At 34.7% G+C, this 24,629-nt stretch overlaps 3 protein-coding genes across 5 annotated transcripts; all 3 read right to left on the bottom strand.

The window, feature by feature from the left end:
- Positions 1–1,207: 1,207 nt before the first annotated feature.
- LOC113492051 (facilitated trehalose transporter Tret1-like) lies at positions 1,208–9,165 on the bottom strand. 2 transcript variants are annotated; one of them, XM_026869333.1, is made up of 9 exons: positions 8,311–9,165; positions 7,989–8,086; positions 7,397–7,531; positions 6,791–6,874; positions 6,142–6,420; positions 5,714–5,834; positions 4,763–4,897; positions 4,006–4,617; positions 1,208–1,707 (listed from the first exon to the last, which is right to left on the bottom strand). In XM_026869333.1, the coding sequence occupies exons 1-8, from the start codon at positions 8,357–8,359 to the stop codon at positions 4,040–4,042; spliced, it is 1,479 nt and encodes a 492-aa protein (XP_026725134.1). In that variant the 5' UTR covers positions 8,360–9,165; the 3' UTR covers positions 1,208–1,707; positions 4,006–4,039. The 2 variants fall into 2 exon arrangements, with proteins under 2 accessions (XP_026725134.1, XP_026725135.1); XM_026869334.1 differs by lacking the exon at positions 1,208–1,707 and having other exon boundaries at positions 3,845–4,617; positions 8,933–9,165.
- Positions 9,166–9,441: 276 nt separating this feature from the next.
- Positions 9,442–13,207, bottom strand: LOC113492050 (facilitated trehalose transporter Tret1-like). The gene is made up of 8 exons (XM_026869332.1): positions 13,088–13,207; positions 12,098–12,198; positions 11,865–11,999; positions 11,322–11,405; positions 10,831–11,109; positions 10,556–10,676; positions 10,217–10,351; positions 9,442–10,102 (listed from the first exon to the last, which is right to left on the bottom strand). Exons 1-8 carry the CDS (start codon positions 13,128–13,130, stop codon positions 9,522–9,524), a joined length of 1,479 nt encoding a protein of 492 aa, XP_026725133.1. The 5' UTR covers positions 13,131–13,207; the 3' UTR covers positions 9,442–9,521.
- Positions 13,208–13,541: 334 nt separating this feature from the next.
- On the bottom strand, positions 13,542–24,574 carry LOC113492049 (facilitated trehalose transporter Tret1-like). 2 transcript variants are annotated; one of them, XM_026869331.1, is made up of 9 exons: positions 24,282–24,574; positions 22,158–22,206; positions 21,893–21,990; positions 19,440–19,574; positions 17,504–17,587; positions 16,752–17,030; positions 16,377–16,497; positions 16,022–16,156; positions 13,542–15,439 (listed from the first exon to the last, which is right to left on the bottom strand). In XM_026869331.1, the coding sequence occupies exons 2-9, from the start codon at positions 22,201–22,203 to the stop codon at positions 14,853–14,855; spliced, it is 1,485 nt and encodes a 494-aa protein (XP_026725132.1). In that variant the 5' UTR covers positions 22,204–22,206; positions 24,282–24,574; the 3' UTR covers positions 13,542–14,852. The 2 variants fall into 2 exon arrangements, with proteins under 2 accessions (XP_026725132.1, XP_026725131.1); XM_026869330.1 differs by lacking the exon at positions 24,282–24,574 and adding an exon at positions 22,994–23,387.
- Positions 24,575–24,629: the final 55 nt, after the last annotated feature.

Genomic DNA, 24,629 nt, shown 5'->3' with positions numbered 1-24,629 from the left:
AAGGTACCACAAACACCCAGACCCGAGACAATGTACAAATGTGAATTTATACATTGACCCGACCGGGGATCGAACCCGGGACCTCAGAGCTAGCGACACCTTGAAACCGGTGCGTACGCCACTCGACCACGGAGGTCGTCAAAGTATAGAAAACAAAGACTAGGTCCATTCGATCGCAATTTGCAGATTGGTTTAAATGAACCTTGGAGGGAAATCTAAAGTCAGTTAGAGTTTAATGCCGGGATTGTGATATCGATATCAAAAACAGTTTGGGTATGGAATGAATATGGAAACTGCAAATCGGTTACATGCCATGACTGAACCTAACGTTGATTTGTATAATCTACCTACTCTTTTAAATATTGTTTTCTCTTAAACGTCTTCAAATATGAAGTTTCAAATAGTGCAGGATAAATTTAAAACTCCGACAAGATATAACCTACACTTTCTAGTTATCAGCGACCAAAAAGTGTACCGTAAGTGAAAACTTGTAATAGAAGACAAGGATTTCGCAATTATATCATTTAACTAAAATAGTAACAGATAATACTTGATTTATTTAATGAAATTCGTAAAATATGTGCTATATTACTGCCTACTATCCCAACATATGAAGGTAATCGAAATTCGATTGGGTTCGGATTTAATTACGCAAGATATTGCGTTTACTTAGTCTCATTCCAAGTTAAATTTACATACGAACACCAATATGTGTTGATACACTAGCTAATTACTATCGTACACATACTTGGTGTGATATGCAAACTATTTTCATGCTTCGGTATTTTTTTAAATCGATATGAAAAACAATAACCGGTCAAGTCCGAGTCGAAATCACGATACTGAGGTGAAATTTATTTGTTATGATAAAATCATGACCTTATTAGAGCCTAACTTCAACCTCGATCTTTATCTTGTTTAAAATTTTAACTGTCTAGCTATCAATGTTTTTGAGGTGCGGCCTGATGTGGAGGGACAGACAGCGATACCTCAGTAATAGGGTTCCGTGTTTAACGTGTACATATAAAAGCACAGAATATTTTTTTTAGAATACAGTATTAAATCTAAACTTTGATAGTGAATATTTTTCGGACTGTGAAGTGTAGTTATCCCTCATAATGAGCTGAAAACTAAAGATTTATTCAATTTTAAAAAGGACTTTTTCATACAAATGTCAAAAACGTGGGAAAAATAATGCAACTTAACGTTAAAACATCTATGTACTCTGATATATATTTATAGTTGAGGGCCTAATAGCACTAGGCAAAAATGTTTGTCCATATACATAATGCTTAATTAATTTTTATTTACAAAATCTGCTCCTAACCTCAAATATAACCTCAACTTTTGCACAACTTAATGCTACGCTGTCGGTAATAAGACTTTCAATGATAGCCCACGTTTCGCCCCCAGCGTCGTCCTATTTGTCAAAGCTCCTTATCTACTGACTATCAAGCATTTATGTTCGGAACAACAAAGGGTATTATAATATTTTATTGCCGAAAACGTATGGTCACGGGGGAAATGTCGAAAAAGAGGTTTCAGTGTTAGTGCGTTTATCTTGAAAAGTTGAAATACTAGGTCTTAATGGCTCGTCACTATCTTTTTGACTAGTCTTTATTTGGTTTGTCCTGTCCCGTTGTCCTTGTTTGTCGGTCTGTAGACTTTTCAAGTTGAATTTGAGCCACTTCCCGGATTCCGATTGAGCTGAAATTTTAACAGCGTATAGGTTAGGTTAGATATAATGTAGCGTGACAATGCAATATGATGACATAGCTGATCTGATCCTGAAACTGGGGTGTGGTGGAGTTAATCATTTGAATTAGAATGAATCTTTTCGAGTAAGTCCTTTAATTACCAAACAAAGCAGTAATCTGAAAGCTGTTTTTTTAAGTTATTTTTATACTAATTTTACGTGGTGGTACCTCTAGGTACTAATGTAGAGTTTACTTATTTAAAACTAGCTGTTGCTCGCGGCTTTTCCCCCCTGAAAATCAGTTATAGCTGCAAAACATTACTCTCGTTTAATACAGTCGGATAACACTAGCCTTATTATTGTGTAAATTTAAATCTCATGCAATTATTTTTATCACAATTATTATAAAAAGTTTAACCTAAAGTATAACTTTTTTCAGGCACTTTAATGATTTTAGATACTCAAGACATTTGCGCTGGCTCCAAAATAACTTTCGTGGGCTAAACCAAACTGACCCACAAACAATTGAAAAAGCACTTAAATCTATAAAAGTTGCTACTGTTCTATTCTATTACACAATCTACGTACGGAAGCATTGTTTCGCACAATATAGCATTCCGAAGCAATGAACGTGACGCTAATGCTAAGCAATGCACGTCCGTGGTTAAACTATCGATAAATATTTGTTTGTGGCACGCCACTACTCCGCGGGGCAGACAGATGGCATCGTTGCAGCGTTGGCCCGTTGGTGAAGATAGTGATGTAGTCGTTCCGAACAAGGTATTCATCGATATTGAAAATTCTCGAATGCAACTGAATATATAAAGTATCTGTTGAGTAAAACGTTCTTTCTGTTTTTGAACATTTGAGATCATCTTTTTGATTTTTCTACTGCTTTTATTAATAATTAAGAAGGTACCATGTAGTATTGAGCTTTTTACTTATTGTCTGCACTATTTCGTTACGCAAATTCCTATTTAATACGTAAAACATTTAAATTAGGGAAAATATTATTTTGAAACAATACTTTTAGTGGTTTACTGTTTTAAGCCTACGCCTACGTCAACACCTCCATACATTGTAGAGCGGTGTAAACTCGCCATTAAGGCAGAGTAACCAGATCATTAACGCGGATCGTTCCCGGCATTAATATTAGTAATGCTTGACGTCGAACCTACACGTGTTCAGATTCAATACAACCGTCAATCCTAAAACAGACACGAGACCAACTGTAAACACATTCAAAATAGCAATTAACAGGCTGTCGATCAAATGTGGGGGACTGTCAACCCTTCGATGCCTCATCATCAATATCCCTAACAACCATCTCTTCGGTCATACACATTAATCGAATCTGTCTCCCGCCGAACCTAATCCGTTAAATGGACCCATAAAAATTACTTGCCGCACGTTTTACTAACGGCTGTGTAATCGAATTATGCGAAAGTTAATTAGATCCTCGATTTTGGATGTACGGAAGAACGAAGGTAATTTATTCGGGGATTTTTTGGTCTGATCACGCGATGACGAGTTGGGTTTGTCTGGTTTGTCAAACAGATGATTGTATTTCCGCATCGATCTTTTTTTATTTTATGTCATGAATGTCAAGCATCATTAGAGTAATTCGAACGTGATCTATACTTTTTCAACACGGCAGCGCATCTAATTTGTTCACAAATGTATAAGAAAAAAATTGTCAAGATTGTTGAATGTATTAGAAATAACGGTCAAATGTAAAGACACATACAAATAAGCTGAAGAAACCAATCACAAATTGCCACTCCACAAGGTGATGACTGTAACATCCGTTGTTTAAATTCGATCTTTATTATAACGGCAATAAAAAAACATCATCAGTGTAAATTCACTGTCCATACTGTGATAACCAGACAAGGCTTACGCTTAGTGTTCCGTTGTTACAGTTAAAAAAAAAACTTCTACTTGTAGAATAAAATTTACTCGTAATACTTGTCTAGCTTTTAATAGTAATTTGCCCTCGAAATCATATTAATTGTCACGCCTAAAGCAACAACTTCATAAATTGAAAATCTGGGCAAACCCCAAAGCCAATTAAATGCCTATGTAACAATTTACTACTGAAATACATCAAATTACTTTAAAATAAATAAATCCAAAAAAATAGACTGATAAAATGATTAATTGCATGTTTATTAAGGTAGCATTATTATATTTAAAATCTAACGTAAAATACATATATTCGTGGCAGTGATGTACTTAGTTCATAATAAGCAGTCTTAGCCTGCGGTAGCATAGACGGAAACATCCTTTACACATAAAATTTCATTTACCTAAATTCGTGCTAAAAATAAATAAATTCATTCGTTAACTTCCATTTTGGGTCAACTTTTCTTGGGTTTTTATTACTATATCCCCTTTCAAACTATTTGACTTAATATCTTCGAGTGGCATCAGTTTATTCAACTTTTCATTAGCCTCATCATAATAACGTCCTTGCAATTCAATCTGGATCTCTCTTAAGCTCTTGCCCTTAGTCTCTGGGACCATGAAATACGTGAAGACAGCTCCAATTATACAAGTGATTGTATAAAACCAGAAGACTCCTGTAAGCCCAGCCAGGTCTTTGATTTCTTGGAAGCCTTTGACTGAGAGGAAGTTTGTTATACCACCCAACATGTTGAAATATGTCAAAGCTACTGATTTGACGTTTAAAGGGAATATTTCTGCTGGGATGATAAAGACTAGGGTGTCATAGCCCAGGATTGCTATTGTGTTGGATAATGTGATGCCAATGAAAGGGATATAAGTGAAGTATGGAGATGAGTTAGGGAGAATCAGGAAGTAAGCGCCGACTGTAGCGAGAACTGACGCAGAACTGACGAAGGAGTACAGTAATAACGGACGCCTTCCTATCCTGTCCACTATTATTAAGGATAATAAGCCTGTAAAGAAAAATTAATAATAAATTTTAATATAGAAAAAGTAAACATAACAGAATAGTTTGACATACTTAAGCAAACCAGGGAACTGAGGACAGAGAAAATCAAGGTACACCTTAAAGATAGAAGAGATGTCTTATGATCTTACCAACAACTAATCTCACAGCTCCAAAGATCATCAGTACTGTGGATATACTGATGCTTGTCGTACTTTCCTGGACGATCCGACCCACGTATTGCTGAAGTGCTATCGTTCCAGCCATGACTTGAGTCAGTTTCAAAACTGCAAAAAGAAAACGTTCATACAAACCGTTTAGAAGATATAACACATCGGCTCAACGGTGCCATCTTTGTCTAATCAAAGGTCCTTGAAGCAAGACTTCAGTGCTTTTAGAGCAAGGTATTCGTATCATGGCTTCCAACTTTTGGCATCACCCACTAGATGGCGTTATGCAAACGCCATCTAGTGAGTGATTTCTAAAACATAAAACACTCTCTCAACAGCTATATCAGAAGTAGTTTAAGACAATTTACATAGAGCATGTATTTATCTGTAATAAGTATTTATTGTGGCTATTATAGTGTTTATAAATATAATTGGATTAGTCACTGCTCACGCAGTGTTAAATGACTCAAGTAATGTTTCCTGTTTACTATTGACACCATATTCAGCCTGCGATTATAACCATACAATGTTGATAATACGAGAGGACTTGTACCTACTTATGAAATAATAAATTTATGGAAATAATTAACTGGTGCAGATTTAGTTGTGTAGAAACAAATGGAAGGGGAAAGACTCTTGCCCTGCAGACAATATGGACTTCAAATGCCACAAATAGTAGGTATGAGAAGGCAAAGTTTGAGAAGATGTTCTAAGTTTGATACTCTTTCATACAAAAATACTAATAAAGTAATATATTAATGCCGGGACTAATGCGGGATACTTTTCTTTTCGTACTTTCTTTAACTCATAACCGACATTTACGAGGATATCAATAAGCCAACATTGGAAGATTGGGAAATATTCGCAAATATCAATGAAATTCAAATAGCCTGTTTTCGAGTCTTGCTGCATATACAATTATAGGCAACTAACCTGTTCCAATAACTAACGCCCGTCGGTATTGTTTTCCAGTAAACAGCTCTTTAAGTGAACTTGATCGCAACATTTCCAATCTAACATCAGACCTCATTGCTGATAATCTTTCTTCTAGCACCTGAATTATAATATAAAAGAATGATAATTGTGAATGATGTTAATCAGATAGGATCATGTTAAAATATAGATTATTTTATACAAAAAAAGAGTCTTCTCAACAAATTAAATCTAATGTCAGTTCGACTCGCGACCCCGACGCGTCAGCTCATGATTTAGGACTTTAGATTTCCCGAGCAAAAATCGCGCAATTATTTAATGCGTTACAAAGTCCATGTCAAAATCTAATTTATGATGTTATTTAATATTTTTCCATAAGATTTTATCACGTGTAACAAAAAAAATGATTTAAGAAACGAAAAACTAACCACTTCATCCTTATTCCCGCTCAACTTCATCAGCGACCTTCTCGCGGCATCAACCTTTTCATCTTTGAGGTAATAATAAGGAGATTCGGGTATACAGGAACAGGCCATGAAGTAGCACATCGGTATAGCTATGAGCATGTAGTTCAGAGTGTCGTAGGAGACAAGAGAACCAACTGCTATGACCAGGATACTGCCGAACGTCACCATGAACCGGAATGAGGCAGTCAACATGCCTCTGATGTCCTTATCCGATATTTCTACTAAATAGGCTGCTGATACCTGAAATCACACTTTAGAATTATGAATTCGAAAGCATGTGTGTGTTTGTTTGTTATGCCTCCACGCTCAGATGAGTGGCCGGATTTCAATGAACATTGGTAGGGACCGCTGATGGCTGAAGGGATTAACGCATAAGATACTTTTGTTTGCAGGTATAACCAACCTGGATAAGAAGTAGCCTACGGCCAGCTGCGAGACATTTAAAGGCTGGTATTATAATAAAAATATAGAACCCAAAAGTCATATCAGGATTTCAATATTTCTTACTCACAATAAGAAAATATATACACGTAAGCCTGTTTCTAAACTACTGAGATAAATCAAAAAATATGTTTTTGAAGAGTTTATTATGGTCAGATTATTTACTTACAGTGCTAATCATACCTGATCCTGTGCCCCAAATGAATCTAGTGACACAAATCCACCAAGCACTTGAGGTGTTTAGGAGAATAACCTGAAAATAAAAAAGATTTTAAAAATGTATTTATTTATTTATAGAACTGAAAAGTGCGAGTTGGAATTGTGTGTTTCGTACAAGAAGACTCAAGAAAACATAAGGGTTGATGACGTTATGTGGGTCACCAGGAAAATTGCAAACCAACAAATTTATAACGGCAAGAGAAATAGAGCATTTATAAAAATTTCAAGTGGTTGGCTACCACAGTTCTTGAGATACAGCCTAGTGTCAGACGGTAATAGATAGACTCCCGTTCTTATCCTTTTATACTTACCTAATAACTGTCTTGAACGGGTGAAGAATTGAATTACGGAATCGATAAATTAGTTCTCGAAAACGCGGGATATACCATATAGTGTGTCACAAATATTCAATTCATGCCCCAAAAGCACCCAAAAATACAACTAGCATTCATGGATGAAATGAATACTTACGTCGCTCACATCGATCATTATCGTGGTGACCATTAATCCATAGTAGGTACAGACGGAATAAAAATATTCAATTTTCTATATTTACCGTTCCAGTGACAATAGGCAATGCACTGAGCAATATATTGGTTTTCCTCCCAAATCTATCTGATATGAACCTGGTGAGCAAGCTCCCGGTCATGAAACCGGGAGACGACATAGCAGCTATCCATGATATTTGGTCCTGAAAGAAAACTTTTCTTAATCTATACATATATTGAACAAAATTGGAGGTCCTGTTTGTAATATTGAATTATCTGTTTGTTCCGGCTAATCTCTGAAATGACTAGACCGATATGGATGGGATTTTTATTGACAGATAGCTGATATACTAATGAGTAACTTAGACTACCTTTATAGTAGATAAATAAAGTATTTTGCTATATTTCTTGTGGACGCGGTTGCAGCTAGTAAAAGGCATGACAATATAATAAAATTGGAAAAAATAAAGAATATATAAATGATTAATTTGTCTAAAATATTCTCTAGATAAAACTTTTTTAACATTTTTTGTATAATCTAGATAATTCAACCAGATCTCAAGATAAAATCTTAACATTTCACACAAGGATTATCAGAAGATGATTGCATAAGAGAGTGAAACTATTGCACAAACACTGAAACTATGTCTCAACACTCACGTCTGTAACAACTATATTCGTCTCGTTATTATGAAACTTTGGAATTATTGGTGTTGTCCACATTAGATTGACTCCACTTGAAAGTGCTGCCAGCGATACTGAAAAAGAAATCCAATATATCATTAGTATTTTTTTGGTTTTCAAACACTACGCACAAATACAAATGTTTGTTATATTTAGCATATTTTTTTGATGAAACGAAAATTGTGTATTGAAAACTTTAACCTCAGACAGGACTCGAACCCGAGACTTTTGTCAAAGGATTCAAGTTTTTCCAATACTGTTTTGTATTTTACACACAAAAATATTACATAAATCTTACCAGCGAATGCCACTAAATACTGCACTTGTCTTCCTTTCATAACTGCCATTTTTAACGAAACGTTTATTCTTTTTCACACGAATATCGATACGTTTTTGGACACACAAAACTGCCTAAACCTAATTTACTACTACCTTACTACTAGTTCTACCCGTTTGTCCTTTTCAGGTTCAGTGGATATCTCTGAATAGCAATTTATATCGTGAACTAATGAGCATACTTAACTTCCGAACAAAAAAAAACACATCTTAAAAGCACGTGTATCATCCACAGCTACTTCACCAATACTTATGTTTTATCAGCCGCCAATGTTAGGAAACTTATCTTTTTAAGTTAACCCCGACCTTTGTATTCTATTAGGTTCAATACCGCTGTGATTATTTCGTTAATAGATGATAAGAGATCTTCATCTTTTTTGTTCGCCAGTTTACACACAAACGCAGGTATTGCTAAATGCAAATTTTAAATGTACCACCAGAAAACATGGGATATAATCTATTTACAATTTTTATAAAGGCTCATTGAAACGATGCGGGGAATATCGTACGAGTGGCAATACATAGCGGGATCGCACAACTTTGGTATCAAAAGTTATAAATCGTGGCCGGCAATGTATCTGTACCTGAGCTATATTTTCCGCACTATCCAAATCCACTCTTATACGGCTTCGACAAAAAAATGGTTGCTTTAGTTCACTCCAAGTACAGTTTTTCGAGTAACCGTATGTCAGTTCTATTTAAATTATTCTTAGTTTTATCTTTACTATCGACTTTCTAATAATAAATACTCCCATTTTTTTCTCAACTTTTTATACTTGGGATCTTCTGATTGATAACATTTTCAACGCAATACTAAGCAAGTGATACTAAATCTACGTGCAGTCATTGCATCATCTGTATCTAACTCGTGTTGAATATCTGTATATCTTATCATTTTATTATCTTTCACAAAAAATGGTTGGTCATGCTGATTAAACCGTAAAGACGTATAAATTGACTTAACAAAATCCGAAGAACTAGGTTTAGGAGATTCTATGTCACCTCAAATTTTCAGATGCTCTATACAATTGTGTTCAAGGCCGGCTATCAATAATAATATTTTTTATTTGTAGATGTCAAATAAAACAACAAATCAATCATAATTTCCACATTTAATGCATTTTGAAGAAGACTGAGATCTCACTTTTTTATTTTTCTCATAACATTTTGTATTCATGCAACACCATTTTTATATACCATTTCTTTGAGTTCTGTATTTTCATTAACATCATCCTCTGCAATAATTCCATGTTCCAAGCTTCCATTTACATCTTTATACATGTTTCCTTGGAATACAATTTGTACTTCGCTTAAACTCTTGCATTTAGTTTCAGGTACTAAAAGATACGTGAACACTGCTCCAATTACAGCCATAGCGGTATAGACCCAAAATACTCCATACAAATCCAACCAATCTTCCAAAATCTGGTATCCTCTTACTACTACAAAGGTTAATATCGCTGTATATGTAGTAAGTACCGATGTATGAGTACTCCTTACATTCGTGGGAAAAACTTCTGAAGCTACAACTGAGGCTAGAGAATCAAAACCTAGGCCTGAAATAACGGTGAAACAAATGATGTTGGCAAAGACTACGTAACTGATAGCGAGGGAAGAATCGTCGTCAATACCAATGATACGCTGTTGGAAGAAATACGTTCCGATAACACTTAGCACGGCAGCGGAGCCCAAGTAGGAGTATATCAGGAGTGGACGATGGCTCACTTTCTTGGCTATTACTGGTGATGATAACCCTGGCAAACAAGAAAACTCTGAATGGTATTGCGATTTTTAGTAAGTTTGTTAAAATTACTGCAGGAAAAAACGTCATTTAAATTCTAAATGGGCAAAATAAAACACCAACTTACCAACACTAAAACATACTACTCCAAAAATTATTAGGGTTGTCGATACTTCCATTTCATCATTGCTCTCCTGTACAATGTGCCCGAAATATTGCTGTATAGGTATCGAACCAGCCATTGTTTGAGTCAATAGCATCCCTGTAAATAACAAAAGCATTATTTGAAATCCAACTCTTAATACAACTCGTGTTTTGAAGTACTATCCTAAAAAAAACCACCTATCTTGGTCTATAGTAGTTTCTGCCAGAATAAGACGAAGAAAGGAAGGCTTTTGCCCTACGGTGGGACACTGATGGCCCACATATAGGACATTAAAGTAAAACAGTTTAAAGTTAATCTTACCGGCTGTTACTATGACGGCTTTCCTGTATTGTTTTCCAGTTATCAGCTCATAAGCAGAGCTGGAACGGAGCGCTTCCATTCTAATTTCGGATCTCATAACCGACAACTTTTCATCAATCGCCTGTAACATAATTTACAACAGTTCCACTTTTTAAACAATCCACATAACTCTCTGGAACATCTGAATTTCAACTTGTATTTATTTTGAAGTGAAAAAATTTAAACGAATAAAAAATGTATATCAAAGTAAAGCTATCTTTATAAAAAAAACCCACCCTTTCATCCTTACTTCCAGACAGACTCAGCAGCTCTCTTCTGGCAGCATCTACCCTACCCACTTTAATTAAAAAGTAAGGGGTTTCAGGTATTCTCCTGCAAGCTATGAAGTAACATACTGGAAGAACTATCAAAAAGTAACTGAGCACTTGGTAGCTGACGAAGGATCCCAATGACAGTACCAAGAGAACGCCAAAACTGGAAATGGATCTGGTGAGAGTAGTCCAAGTACCTTTCATTTCTTTGTCTGCTATTTCTGATAGATATAAGCTGGACACCTGAAACGTTATGAAAATATAGCTTTGTTTCCTATTTTTTTTAATATTACAAATATCGGAGCATGATCTTGCAAGGAAACCAGGCTAAGTTAATTTAAATAAAGAAGGAACGAACTGCTTGAATTATAAGTTACTGATCATCATAATATTTGTATATTCAGGTCTTGATAGAGCTGACTCTACATAGCAACTCAATAATGACGGAAACTTACATTAGTTATTAGTCCTGATGCCAAACCCCACAAGAATCTTCCGATGTATAACAGCCAGACGTCTGATGCACATAATATGAAAACCTGCAAGGGATATAAGTCGACGTTAAAAAACGACTCCCGCGGTAATAAATTTTAATAGTTGTGTCGCGTGGGTTTTTACAAACATTCAATTCAGATGCACAAAGACTCTTCAGATTTAGGAAAAGCATCTGGTCAAACAAATGCTTGTGCTAATCGCAAATATCTTCTTCTCCTCTTATTGTCTTAAGATCCGCCATTGTTTAACTGCAAGGAATAGACTCTTTGCAGAATCTCTTTCGAAGAGTTTCTTATCATAAGAGTGTTACACAATGAAGAGTTCAAACCAGTTACAATGTACATCCAGATTTAGTCTGGACATTCATAAATTTAAACAACTTTATATACTTTGATAGTAACTGTCGGGAGAATGATTCATTATTAACTCACGCGTATTTATATACGGTCATAGACAGAAATCTATGCAACAAGTTCGTTTCGAGAAATATTTAATATACATACTGTTCCAACTATATATGGTGCGGCACTACACAGCAATGTGGTACGTCTGCCGAACCTGTCAGAAATACTAGTGGTCAGCACGCTACCAGCGATCGTCCCGAGGTATATGGATGCAGCTACCCATGAAATCTCATCCTGTTGAACAAAGCTTTTATGTTTAACAAAGCTTTTGTTTGCCAAAATTCGTCATCCCCTCCCATAATATGTGTACGTAGTAGTGTCTGGTTACTTACTGGTGTGATTCTAATCATGCTTGTATCGTTGTCATAAAACTTTGGCAACATTGGAGTCATCCAGAAGTAGGCAACACTGTTTGTCATGGTCGCCAAAGACACTGAAATATTTCAAATAGAAAATATTAAAAATCGAATGGACATGGACATTTACAATAATTAAACCATTTTAAAAAATCGATCTTCCGACTCGAACTGCCACCACAATTTAAAGTGAAACTGTTATAGATGTAGAAATGAGACGACCACCAAAAGGTCCTTGCAGGAGGCGAGAAAAGCACCTTGTCACTCGATTAGCTAACAGGCCAAGAAGAAGAGAGGCGCGTCGTTCGCATCCGTTCTAATGAGGAGTGAAGGATTTGCTTTACATTTTTACACCTATCCTCGACAAGGAGTCCAAAGGACTAGAGCCAGCACGAGTCGCGCAGAGCATGCGTGAGAAATCCCAAGATTTTGGCTAAAGCAGAAGAAGGGACCCGGGGTGTTTTTAGACGGTAGCAGTCGGAACAATCCCCGCTCCGTGCAATCGACGTGGGTTAAAGTCATAAGCGTGCCAAGACTAAAGAAAAACATGTAGAAACGAGACGGCGTACTACAGAATGTAGAGCTTGATCTCTCTTCTACAACTGCAGCGACCTTATTACAAAACTTCAGGGCCCCAATTCTGCTATTAAAATGGCAGATGAATGAATGGTAATTGGATTTTATTGGCACTACTATTCCTATCATTCTAAGCATTTTACCAATTCAATCAATGGAAATTCAGTACACATACTGTACAGGGATGGCACACTCACGGTCAATACAAACAATTTCCAATGATATCGTTAGCAAGATGCTTAAGAGAATAGGAATAGTGTCAAATTAAAACAATTAATTCTTCGGCTATTGTAAATAGCAAAATTGGGGCCTAGAAGAGCGTCTTTTCTGCCCTAAAATTCGATGAGGTTTCTTACCCAACTTGATATAAATAACATAAATCTTACTTACCAGCAAACGCTGCTAAATACTGAATTCTCGTATTTTGCATCATTTTTTAATCAAACAATTAACTTATACCAAACATGACATTTCTCAACACTAGAAAAAAATATTTTTATATCAATACAAAAAGACGTTTGTTCAAGAGATATGTTTCATATATTTAAGATGATAATCTTATCTACACATATGTGCTTGTAATAATCGGTACTCAGGTACTCACTCTACAGTTTTGCTGGCTCTCAGGTAAACTAGTTATCTATACATATAATAAAAATGTAGAAAAGTGAAATAACACATTACCTGGAACATCTTTTAAGAAGAATCCCTTCTGCGGATTCTACAAACGAATCTGAAGCCAAAAATAGTCTTTTTACTCATTTATCTCGGTACGTTTGTGCTAAAACAGATGATAACTAAATGAGTTTAATTTTAGGTTAATAAAACAGAATAAAACTTGTTATTTGGATCAAATCCTTTATTTTTCATTAAAAATCATTTACAAAACAATAAAAAAGGAAAATTGTTACAAAGTCATAAATTAGAAATAGCTTTAGTATTAAATTGAAGAATTAACTATTATAATCAAATAGGCTAGGCAGTCGACCAGTGAATACAGTTTAACATCCAGTTTAGTTTTCATTTATTCCGTTTTATCGGATACGGTTTTCATACCGACCGTTATTTTTAATGTATTTACAGAATAATAAGTGGTATATCATTCGGACAACTTTATATGTCATCAACGGAAAAAATAGATCAGTAAAACGGAGACCATTTGTGAACCGTAACACAAATCTTAAAGATTTAACAATCGTGAAATTTAGTGAAAAAATGCCGAAAACTATAAAGAGTTAACACTTTTATTCCCATTACATATACCTAAGTGATGCCTTTTTAGCTTATTAGCTTAATAATTTTATATAAGGCATGTTTTGACACCAAAAGCGCCACTACAGACATACTAAAAAAATGTTTTCACTCTGGTCATAAATATAGCCTGAACTTAAAGTTCTTATAACTTAATTTGTAAAATCAATCCAAAATGGAAGTCAGTAAACATTATAATAACGGGCACTTTATATCTCGCTCTGTGATTGGTTTTATATATTGTGATCAACCAATCAAAGTTGTGATCCGTTGATTCAAAACTAGATCAAAATGATTAGACTTAAGACACCACAATTTTAACATACAACAACGACACGTACGTTTTACAACACGTAAAAGAACCTAATGTTTGTGAAAATACACTAAAGAAAAATTATAAAAACAGAATAATAAAATAATAAAAAAAATAGTCAACGAGTCTTATTTCCATCAGTAAAACCTAGGTACTTTATAATACCTAATATCAAAATTCTTAATGCTTAATTTTAATACTACCTAATTATAGATTTGAAGTTTTGGGCCACTTCCAATACAAATATTGTGACATATACGTTTTTTTAAAGCTTCAGAAGCAAACTGGATCTTATTCATTAAATATATATTTAATATACAAAATTACAATTTAATCTCACATTTAAAGTACTCTTTGTCTGTCTCACAAATAATAATCGATCGAAATTATCAATAAATGCACCTTGAGATTTCGTCTTGTTAAACTAGACATCTTTATATCTAAAACAGTCTTTATCATGAAGTACTAAGAGCTAATTGTAAAGCAACTTAAAAGTAAAAGAACAATAAATTTGCGTACTGTGATTTAAGTTTCAAAATTTTTTCGATGGACGATTTCAGAAAATGAACCGTAACATGATGTAAATAAAGTCTAAACTCTATTATCCGCATCTTTCTTAAGTTCCTTCATTTCAGTAGCGACTCCTTTCTCATCACCTAGTTCAATTACTTCATCTTTATCATTTAATTCAACAGCATCATACAGTTTCCCTTGCAACTCAGCTTGTATATCCCTTAAGTTTTTACCTTTGGTTTCCGTGACTAAAAAGTACGAGAATACGCTGCCTCCGAAAGCAAAGCCAGCGAAAATCCAAAAGACTGTAGTCAGCCCACAATAGTCTTTAACCCTCTGATACCCTAGCCCGACAATAAACCCTAGGGCTGCTCCAAAGAGGCTTAATGACGTCATAGCAACAGCTTTCACATTTAAAGGAAAGATTTCAGCTGGTATTATGAATATAAGAGAATTAAATCCAACAGTAGAAATAACATTAGCTAAGATTATCCCTAATAACGGTATGAAACCAAATGTGGTCAGTGCGTCAGAGTTGATATGAAGGACATCTTTGAGGAAGAAGTAAACGCCGACGGCTGCGAGTGAGATGCCTGTGCCGATGTATGAGAAGATGAGGAGGGGGCGACGACCGACCCTGTCCACCAGAACTGAAGACATCAGACCTGGTGAAAAAAGTTACACATTTAGGGAGATGTGCAAAAATATAGGGTGTAATAGTTGGAACATGGAAAAATTCATTAGCCGAAGTCGGATTTGCGTCACTGAGTACATGTAGGCAGATAAGTACATAAGAAAAATATATAGGTTCAGTGACTAATAAATTTTGATAACTCACTATTAATTTATACTACAGTAGATTTTTAGCTTATTTTGTAATAGAATCGATAGTAATACATTTTCGATAAAAATTACAACTATTACGGTTCATGATTCAGCCTGGTATCAGACAGAAGAACTGACATATTTTTTAATCCTTTTGGGTACGTAAGAGTACTTAAATATTTCAAAAGTTCCGAATAGTTCTAACTTCCAACATCAATTTTGTACTGATGAAAGTTTTCATGTAAATTGACAGGCATAAATACCATCCTGTGTTTTCTATTAATTTGCCCTTACAATTTTGTGTTAAAATGTAATTACTTAAGGTTAGTAAAGCTTGCAAAACTATAATAACTAGTTTCATATCTCTACGAGTACAACACTAAGATAAAGTGAAGTATTTCATAGTAAACAATTTTACTTACCAACGACAAAGGAAACCGCGCCATAAATAATGAGTACTAGAGACAGCTGTAGGTTCAACTTGGTCTCCGCCATAATCCAAGCAAGGTACTGTCTTATCACAACTGCACCAGTCATAATCTGCGTTAACTTCAGACCTGAAATAGAAAAAATATGTGTTTTTGTACTCGACAATTTTGTCAAATGGTTTTCATTTGTATTTCGATATGAATACACACAGGTGATTTTAAACTAAATTTTCACGGCTTCAACGACTACTTTTTATAAGATGGTTCAATGATTACTACTATTTAGACTGGTTGAGTAGTCGTGACGTCATAAACCATCGAAAAACAAAGTCTTGAAGTCTGAACTCACCAGCAGCAATGACTATAGCCCTTCTATACTGGACTCCAACGAACAGCTCTTTGACTGAGCTGGAATGTTTCATTTCATTTTTGACGTGTGCCTCTAAAGCTACGAGTTCTTCTTCTAAAACCTGAAATAAACCAAATCATCATCATCATCCACAGCCTTTATCCTCCCACTGTAAAGTCAGTTAAGCGTGGTGATCTCAACTACTTGACTAAAAAAATGAAATTATAAAAGGAATCTCTTCATTCAAGACTGTTATCAGCACGGTAACGTAATAAAGATCTTTGGACCCAAGCATATTCTAACTGTTCCCCTCCAAAATACGTCAGCAAAAATATGAAACTACACAATACAAACTCATATTAGTTTTTCAGTTACCTTTTCATCCTTATATCCTCTTAGCGTTCGAAGAGAGTTTCTTGCACCTTCCAGATTGCCTGCCTTTAGACAGTAATACGGGGTTTCCGGTATCCAAAAGCAAACGATAAAGAACAGGAAAGGCAGCACCAACATAATGTTGTTCAGGGTATTATAAGACAGGAATGGTCCAACAGACATCGTGAGCAGAGTCCCGAACTTAAACATGAAACTCGTGATGACTGACAGCGTGCCTCTCACGTCTTTGTCTGCTATTTCTGATAAATAATAGTTGCTGACCTGGAATATCAGGGTAAGTGTAACTAGGAGCAGTTTGAGTTCAGAGAGAGAGAGAGTTAACATCTCAAAGTTATATTATTTTGTTAGTGAAAGTGACAGCACACTATACAGAGTAGAGCAGCATCCTCTTTAAAAACTGCATCAATATTACTTTAAGATGTTATGGTAGGCCCTGTTGTATAGAATTTAAGACGATTAGAAAACAGTATTTTTACTTTTCGCGGAAAATAAGAGTAAACAACCGAACAAAGTATTTCTGGGAAAGTAAATTTGGGTCAATCGATTTGATAATGATTTGGCAAAATGTAGCTGATAAACTTTTACCGAATAATCTTATACACGTGCCTTGCAATTTAGATCATTTGTTATCAAGCTTCAATGCTTCACTGCAATATTCAGAGTCTGAATATTGCAGTCGTCTGAATTTCAGACGATTGACATATTTCTGTGTATAGAACTGTTTGGTTACTTACCGTGCTGACCATTCCTGATCCACAACTCCAAGTTAGAGATGTAATGAAAAGAAGCCATGCTTTTGTAGCAAACACCACAATCAACTGAAACAACCAGTATTATAAGTCACAATATAAATGGAGTATTAAATGATGTAACGGTTTACTCACGCGTATTTATCGGGGTAGCCCGACTAGTTTCGGACCCAACCGGAGTCCTTAATCATGAGCAGACGCGGCGGGATCGCGAGTCGAACTGTCTGCTCATGATTAAGGACTCCGGTTGGGTCCGAAACTAGTCGGGCTACCCCGATAAATACGCGTGAGTAAACCGTTACATCATTTAATAATGAATCATTCTCACGACAGTTACTATCAAAATAAATGGAGTAGTAAGACAGTATTCCAATGATTATAGAATGGTCAAAAACATCTCATATTTTATCTCTTATGTGTCCTGGGATAGCTTTAAGAGCAGAACTCAGACCTTTGAGATGATGGTCCGGTAATTATTATTTTACAAAATATTTGCATTGAGCTACTAATGGTCTTAGCATTGTTTTATCGTGAGTCAAATTGGAATTTCCTTCTTTCTCAAGAATCTGTCTATAGGTACTTGCGACCAATTTTGTCTAACCTTTTATTAATTAACTTTACTCGGATAGCCGATTGGCAAAAATTACCACGCCAAACCTGCGGTCCTCTCAAGCATTTGTGTAATACACAGTCTGGGTGTCTTTATGCATGTCTCAAATTTTAATGGAACTCCCCGCGATACAAAGAATACTTTTTCCTCAGTGCGGAACAAAACCTTTTTTTATTGCTGGGACCTGTCTATAGTGTACATAATCGTTTTGATTTCAAAACTGCATAGGAAGTTATAATAACTATGTGGATATTTTTGCTTCACTGATAACGGAACGGAATGTTAAAGCGGCTTAAAGTGTCCTTTTTAAATACGAAACTCCGGATGTTTTTATCTAATACATTATTATTTATCACTTCTATGATATTTAAAACATGAAGCACGTTTTATTTCTACTTCCAGTTAGACAATGGGTAAACTAAACATGCTTTTTTAATCCTAAAATAATACAAATAATGATACAAGCAATGATTCGCAGTTAACAGTAGCATTTAATTCAACATTACCCATCCAGACCTTAGGCTTGTATTTTTTTTAACATTCATTTTAGGATTTCGACTAGATTTACTTTATAACGTAGTGACTGTATATGGCAACAGCAAACGACAATTTCAACTGGTTGAAAACTACAGAAAGGAGCTTGAAGACATGATTCATCGATCATGATTGTATCAATAATATAAGTGTTGGATGTGTGAACACCTTGGATGAGCACACACTAATTCGTAAAAGGGGACAGTTTTTGCAACTATAATACTCATATAACAACGGAGAATAACCCATTCTACGCACTTACTTACACTTACAACGCAATAACTACCTTTATACGTAGGTAAAGTGAATTTTAGCTTCGCTTTTCTACTTTGACTGCAAGGATAGCCGAAAACTCATTTATTCGATCCACAAATGCTTTTCGAGTCTTAGTTTTTGAGTATGTGTTCTGAATATTCGTATAACTCTCTACGACATAAGGATTAAATTAGCTTGGCAAGGCTTGTCTAAAAACGGAGTGTAAAATTAAGTTTTGATTCAAGAGCGCTCTATAACCATTACGTAACATTATTGTGAAAATGACACTTCATACTTATTACTTTACGGTGGGTTAGGATCCGAGTGCTCAACAATAAACCTAAGTAAATAAAAACCACTTTATTTTAAATAAGTGTAAATGGGTAATTGTTATTTTTAGTGGTCTATATGCCAGAACCTGTGTGTTAATTCAGAGGCTCTAAATGATCAGTTAAAGTTTTTGAAAGCGGTTCAATACAAACAAGTATGAAATAATTCGTAATCATATGTATGTACACTTACCGAACCTATAGCAATTGGCAAAGCACTTCCCAGTATAGTCGTTCGCCTGCCAAATCTGTCTGCAATGTATCCAGTGACTAGAGATCCCACGGCAAACCCTACCGGGTTTAATGCGAACATCGTTGCAATCTGGTACTGTACAACAATACATTTTTAGATTAAAGAACAAATTCGCTGAAACATGGGATAAAGGACGTAGGTACAGGTCAGAAAACAATGCACTTATCAATACATCGTTGCGATTTGGTAGGTACTTTGAATTGCTTTATTTAATTAGACTTTTTCATGCTAGGATGCATTTGTTATTTTTTAAAACCTGGCCGCCACCATTTAATGACGCAAATTGTCAGTACATAGTAACAGAGTTATTGCATTCACTATCTAATAGGTACTAAGCTGTTGCGGAATCTTCGATTTACAAAGCTTGCAATTTATTATTAAATACCACCAGAGTGTACTGTTTACTGCACAATCCTTCTTTGCCAGTCAACAGTCAACGTAATTATGACGTCACGAGTTTACATAAAATAATGAGAACATGAAACAGCCGTCTTTGTGTATAACATTACAGATAAACATTGGAACCTGGACGTTGAAACAATGGAAGCTATTTGTAAAACCCTACAGGAGCTTCACCTACAATAAACAATCGTGTTGAAAGTTGAAATACTTGAGTAAAGAAAAGTACTTTGAGTAAAGAATGTTGGTACTTGCATAGGCTTAAGGAACGATCTTAGGTGATGGACAGAATCTCTCTTTTTTCATCGTTACAGTCTGATTGACATTTTCAAGTAAATGTAAATATAAGAATAAAAGCTAGTAAATAAGGTGCAATTATTAGCTCTATTTTGAAAACAAAACCGCAAATATTGGGTTTTTACAAACAAAATAAATGCGTCTTTTTATTTAAATTGATAAGCTTTATTAATGACGTCATTACTAAAGCGTTTTATAAAGTAATAATATAATTAGAAATACGCTGTAGAATATAACGTAATGAAGACAAATATGACGGAAAAATAATTTAAATCAAAATAAATACGTAAATACGTATGTAATGGATCTGGGCCCCAATTCTGCTATTTTATAATGGCCGATGAATGAATGGCAATTGGATTAAATTTGAAATTATTACTATCCTCTTAAACATTTTGCCAATACAATTATTGGAAGTTAATTGTATACGAAGAAGTAAACGCCCGTAGAAAAATTCTTAAGAGAATACGAAAATTGTCATTTTAAGCAAAATTTCATTCATTCATCGGCCGTTGTAAATAGCAGAATCGTGGCCCTGGTGGGTATTCCTATTTGTATAGTATACTCGTTTAGTTAGGTAAATGAAACGTACACGTCGTTCATACTTTCTAATAGCGTAGTACTATTCTATATTCTGTGTTATATATTTCTATATCCATTCTATAACCTACTAATATTTCTCAAAAATATCCCTTTTATAAGCGAAATATATTTGCGACTAAATGGTGACGTGCTGATGATACACTTGAGCATTTACTTGTAACTGAACGAGACACTCGCTTAAATGCTCAAAGTGTTTACCTTTTTCGCGCTGATCATACATTGGCCTATCCTTTTCACAACTATGTTGGGATCGGCTACCAGTCTAACCGGTTTCAGCTAAGTACCAATGTTTTACAAGGAGCGACTGCCTATCTGACCTCCTCAACCCAGTTACCTGGGCAACACGATACCCCTTGGTTAGACTGGTTGTCAGACTTTTCAAGCTTCTGACTACCTGTAACGACTGTCAAAGATGAAGGAATAACAGCCGTGACCCACAATTTAACGTGCCTTCCGAAACACGGAGGAACTCGTTATGACAAAGATGGTCACCCATCTACGGACGAACCGCGTCAAGCGTAGCTTTACCTGTGAGCGTTTCACTTATGCGGTTATAGCTTAGCCACGAGCTCCTCTTTTTCGCGCTGATCATTGCATCGCAATTGCCCGAGCAAATCCCTACTAATATTATAAATATTATAAATGCGAAAGTAAAAAAATACGTTCCATAAATAAGTTTAGTTAAATTTTCTTTTTGGTAGAGTCAGATTTCAGTAAGTAACTGCGATACCGTCAAACAAGCCAACTTTGCCAATCAAGGTATCTTTGCCCCAAAAGCAATTTATAAACAAATCCTCTTACATAAGAATCAATTTTAGTTTTATGGTAACATTTATAATCAACTTTCCACCCAAATAATAAATATTGCCATAAAACTAAAATTGTTTCTTATATTAGAGGATTTGCTTATAAATTGCTTTTGGGGCAAAGATACCTTGATTGGCAAAGTTGGCTTGTTTGACCGGTACATTAAATTGCCTGATTTGTATAAACACCTTATAGTAAACCTAGCCTGGACTGGAAGGGATTTACCGAACAGTTTAGAGAAAAGATTCCACCAAAAAAAAATATTCGGTACGAAGATTATCACTCACCTGATCAATATCAACCTGAGTCTCATTGTTCTTAAACTTGGGTAGAACAGGAGTGGCCCAGGCTGACGAAACTCCCAAAGTCACCAATGCCAAAGACACTGTAAAAGAATTCATTTTTGAAAAAGAATTCAATTACTATTAAAAATTTAATCATTTTTTTTTTACAATCCCACTTATATAAAAAGTAATTCTAATTAGACATAAAAGTATAATACAAATTTAACCGAAATCGGAAAATGATATTGAAAATAAATGGCAAACTTACCAGATAGGGTCACCAAATAAAGCTTCGTTCTGTTTCCGTTCTCCATGGTCTGAGAGAACAAACATTAAGTAGATTCAAGTATTATGCTATACATTTAAGTTACATACATCAATTCATTATTGTATTTATGTGCTTGGTGGTGGGTAAGCCTGATTATTTACTCTGTGGAATTAGCGCTTATCTGTGGACTTTGCACTACTTTGCAGTGTTGCCGAGAAAATTAATTTTATCGTCTAAAAAAGTTGTAGGTATATTTCGTAAACAATTGTGTTGTTGTATGTAGTTTACCTTCTTATTTGTATAAAATCTTATTGTAAGATGTTAAATATAAACTAAATTTATTTTTTGGTATCACTGACGCAGCTGCTTTACTTATGTTTTTACGCTGGGCTCATTCGCCTTTGACCTAAACTCTACTGACGTAGTTTTTTTTTCTTTGATTTAAAAGATTTAAGATTTCATAATCGAAGATTTTTAATGTCTTGCTTATTAGTTATTTAGTACTTTAACCTACAGAAGACGAATAATCTTATTTGCAACATTGATGCAGAAGTGATCAGTATTTGTTCTTCAAAGGTTAGGTTATGTTTCGTTGTTGATAACAAGAAGCGGATGAATCAATGTTTGTTTACGTTATGCATAATGTTTAGAAACATTATATTAATGTAAATTAAATATTTTATATTTAAACTGAATGAATAAAAATGAAGCTTTTCTCATTTTAATGACTTATAAATTAATATTGACATTATTAAATTACATGAAAGGAAGTATGTTTATAGCATTGTTTACATAAAAAATATTCTAGTAATTGTTAATATATTTTTATTAGGTACCTCGAGTTACTGTTGACGATCAAGGTTTCAGTGAATATAATATAGGAAAACACTTATTTGACACATTATAAGTTGATCATTAGAAAGGCACAGAAAACACAAAACAATCGTAAACTATGTTATACTTTAAACTTAAAACAATTGAACGAACGTCCTCTCCCGCTAAGTTCACGCATGCAACTAAGGGACAAGAGTGATTAACTGATTGAAGTGAAGTTTAGCAGAACGGTCAGCCAGACATTACAAACATGTATTTCAGTCTAGATTCTAGTTCAGTCAAAAATATGAACGATGCGCGGCTTAACCATTCACTACAACCGGATGGAAGCATTTCAAAAACTGGTTTCCCCTAATTATTTATTTATTTTGAAGACTTTTTTACCCTCAAGCCCACAAATATAAAACAATGTATTTTTTTTTCATTTGTTACAAAAAGGAGTTCTTGTAGAAAACACAGGTGATTACTTAATGACTGCAATTATTGACTTATATTTTAATGAACATATTTCATGGTTCATTGAATGGTACTTTGATAAAAACATATGTATTTAGATCAACATAATCTACTTGATTACATTACATATTGTAAAATATTTAAAGAGAAGACTAATGGCGCTATGAAATCGCAAACTACGAAGTGACTACGAGTATGTATGGATAATTATAACTTAAGCCGGCATGGCAACATATAACTGATAAATAGTTTTACATTGTATACTTATTGACATGACAAAAACATTGTAACAAGCAAGTTTTTTGCGATAATTTCCTTCTAGGAACATTTAAAGTTACACTACACTAAAAACGTTCAGACCATAGAAATTTATAACAAGCAGACAAATCAAACGATCAATTGAAGCACTGACCAATGACCAACATTCAATTTAAATTTGTTCCCGACATACCTACAAGAATACAATGTACTGATGTACATACATCAAGATTTATTTGTTTAACAAAGAACAGCCTTTGTGTTTATCTCAATTCGAAGAAATACAACATCTAAGTATATTTCAGATTAATTTGCACTCTGTTTCCTCTTTAGGTATTGAAAGATTAGCAAGTTTGTTAAAATTATATTACAAAGTTGATATGATGTAACTTTTTAAATAGTTTTGGTATAATTGTTCCTCGACTTCCCTTATAATTATAGTTAGATGAATAATATAATTAGGTAAATTAAAACTAAAATTTTGAAAGCGCCGGGATGAGTGTTTTCTAAATCGGCATGTGATAACAATTTAATTAAATTGCGCGCGGATAACAACGGATAGCCAACGTAACGTACCTTCAAAAATTGATAGTTCCGTCCGTAACTTATAAACGACACTAATGTGGTACTCGCTATTGTATCACTTTTATATCATCAGCTGGCTGCCAATCGTCGAAATTTTAAATGAGAATTCAACCATCGAAGGAAGTCCCTCGTTAGGCACAATTATAAAATGGGGGTTCACCTTTCGTGGGATATGCAAATTTCGTTAAAAACTTGGCAATGTTTCATACATGCTATTTAGCTGCAGACTATCAGCCCTTTTTAGGCGGAACCTATCCAAAGACCAAGAGGAAAATGAAATTGAAGCATGTTGTACAGAAACGAGACATTTCTTTGATTTTTTTTCTTTTACCCTAAGAC

This window comes from Trichoplusia ni, chromosome 3 (assembly GCF_003590095.1).
Source record: "Trichoplusia ni isolate ovarian cell line Hi5 chromosome 3, tn1, whole genome shotgun sequence".
Taxonomy (NCBI): Eukaryota; Metazoa; Arthropoda; class Insecta; order Lepidoptera; family Noctuidae; genus Trichoplusia; species Trichoplusia ni.
This window is presented reverse-complemented; position numbering and strand designations above follow the sequence as displayed.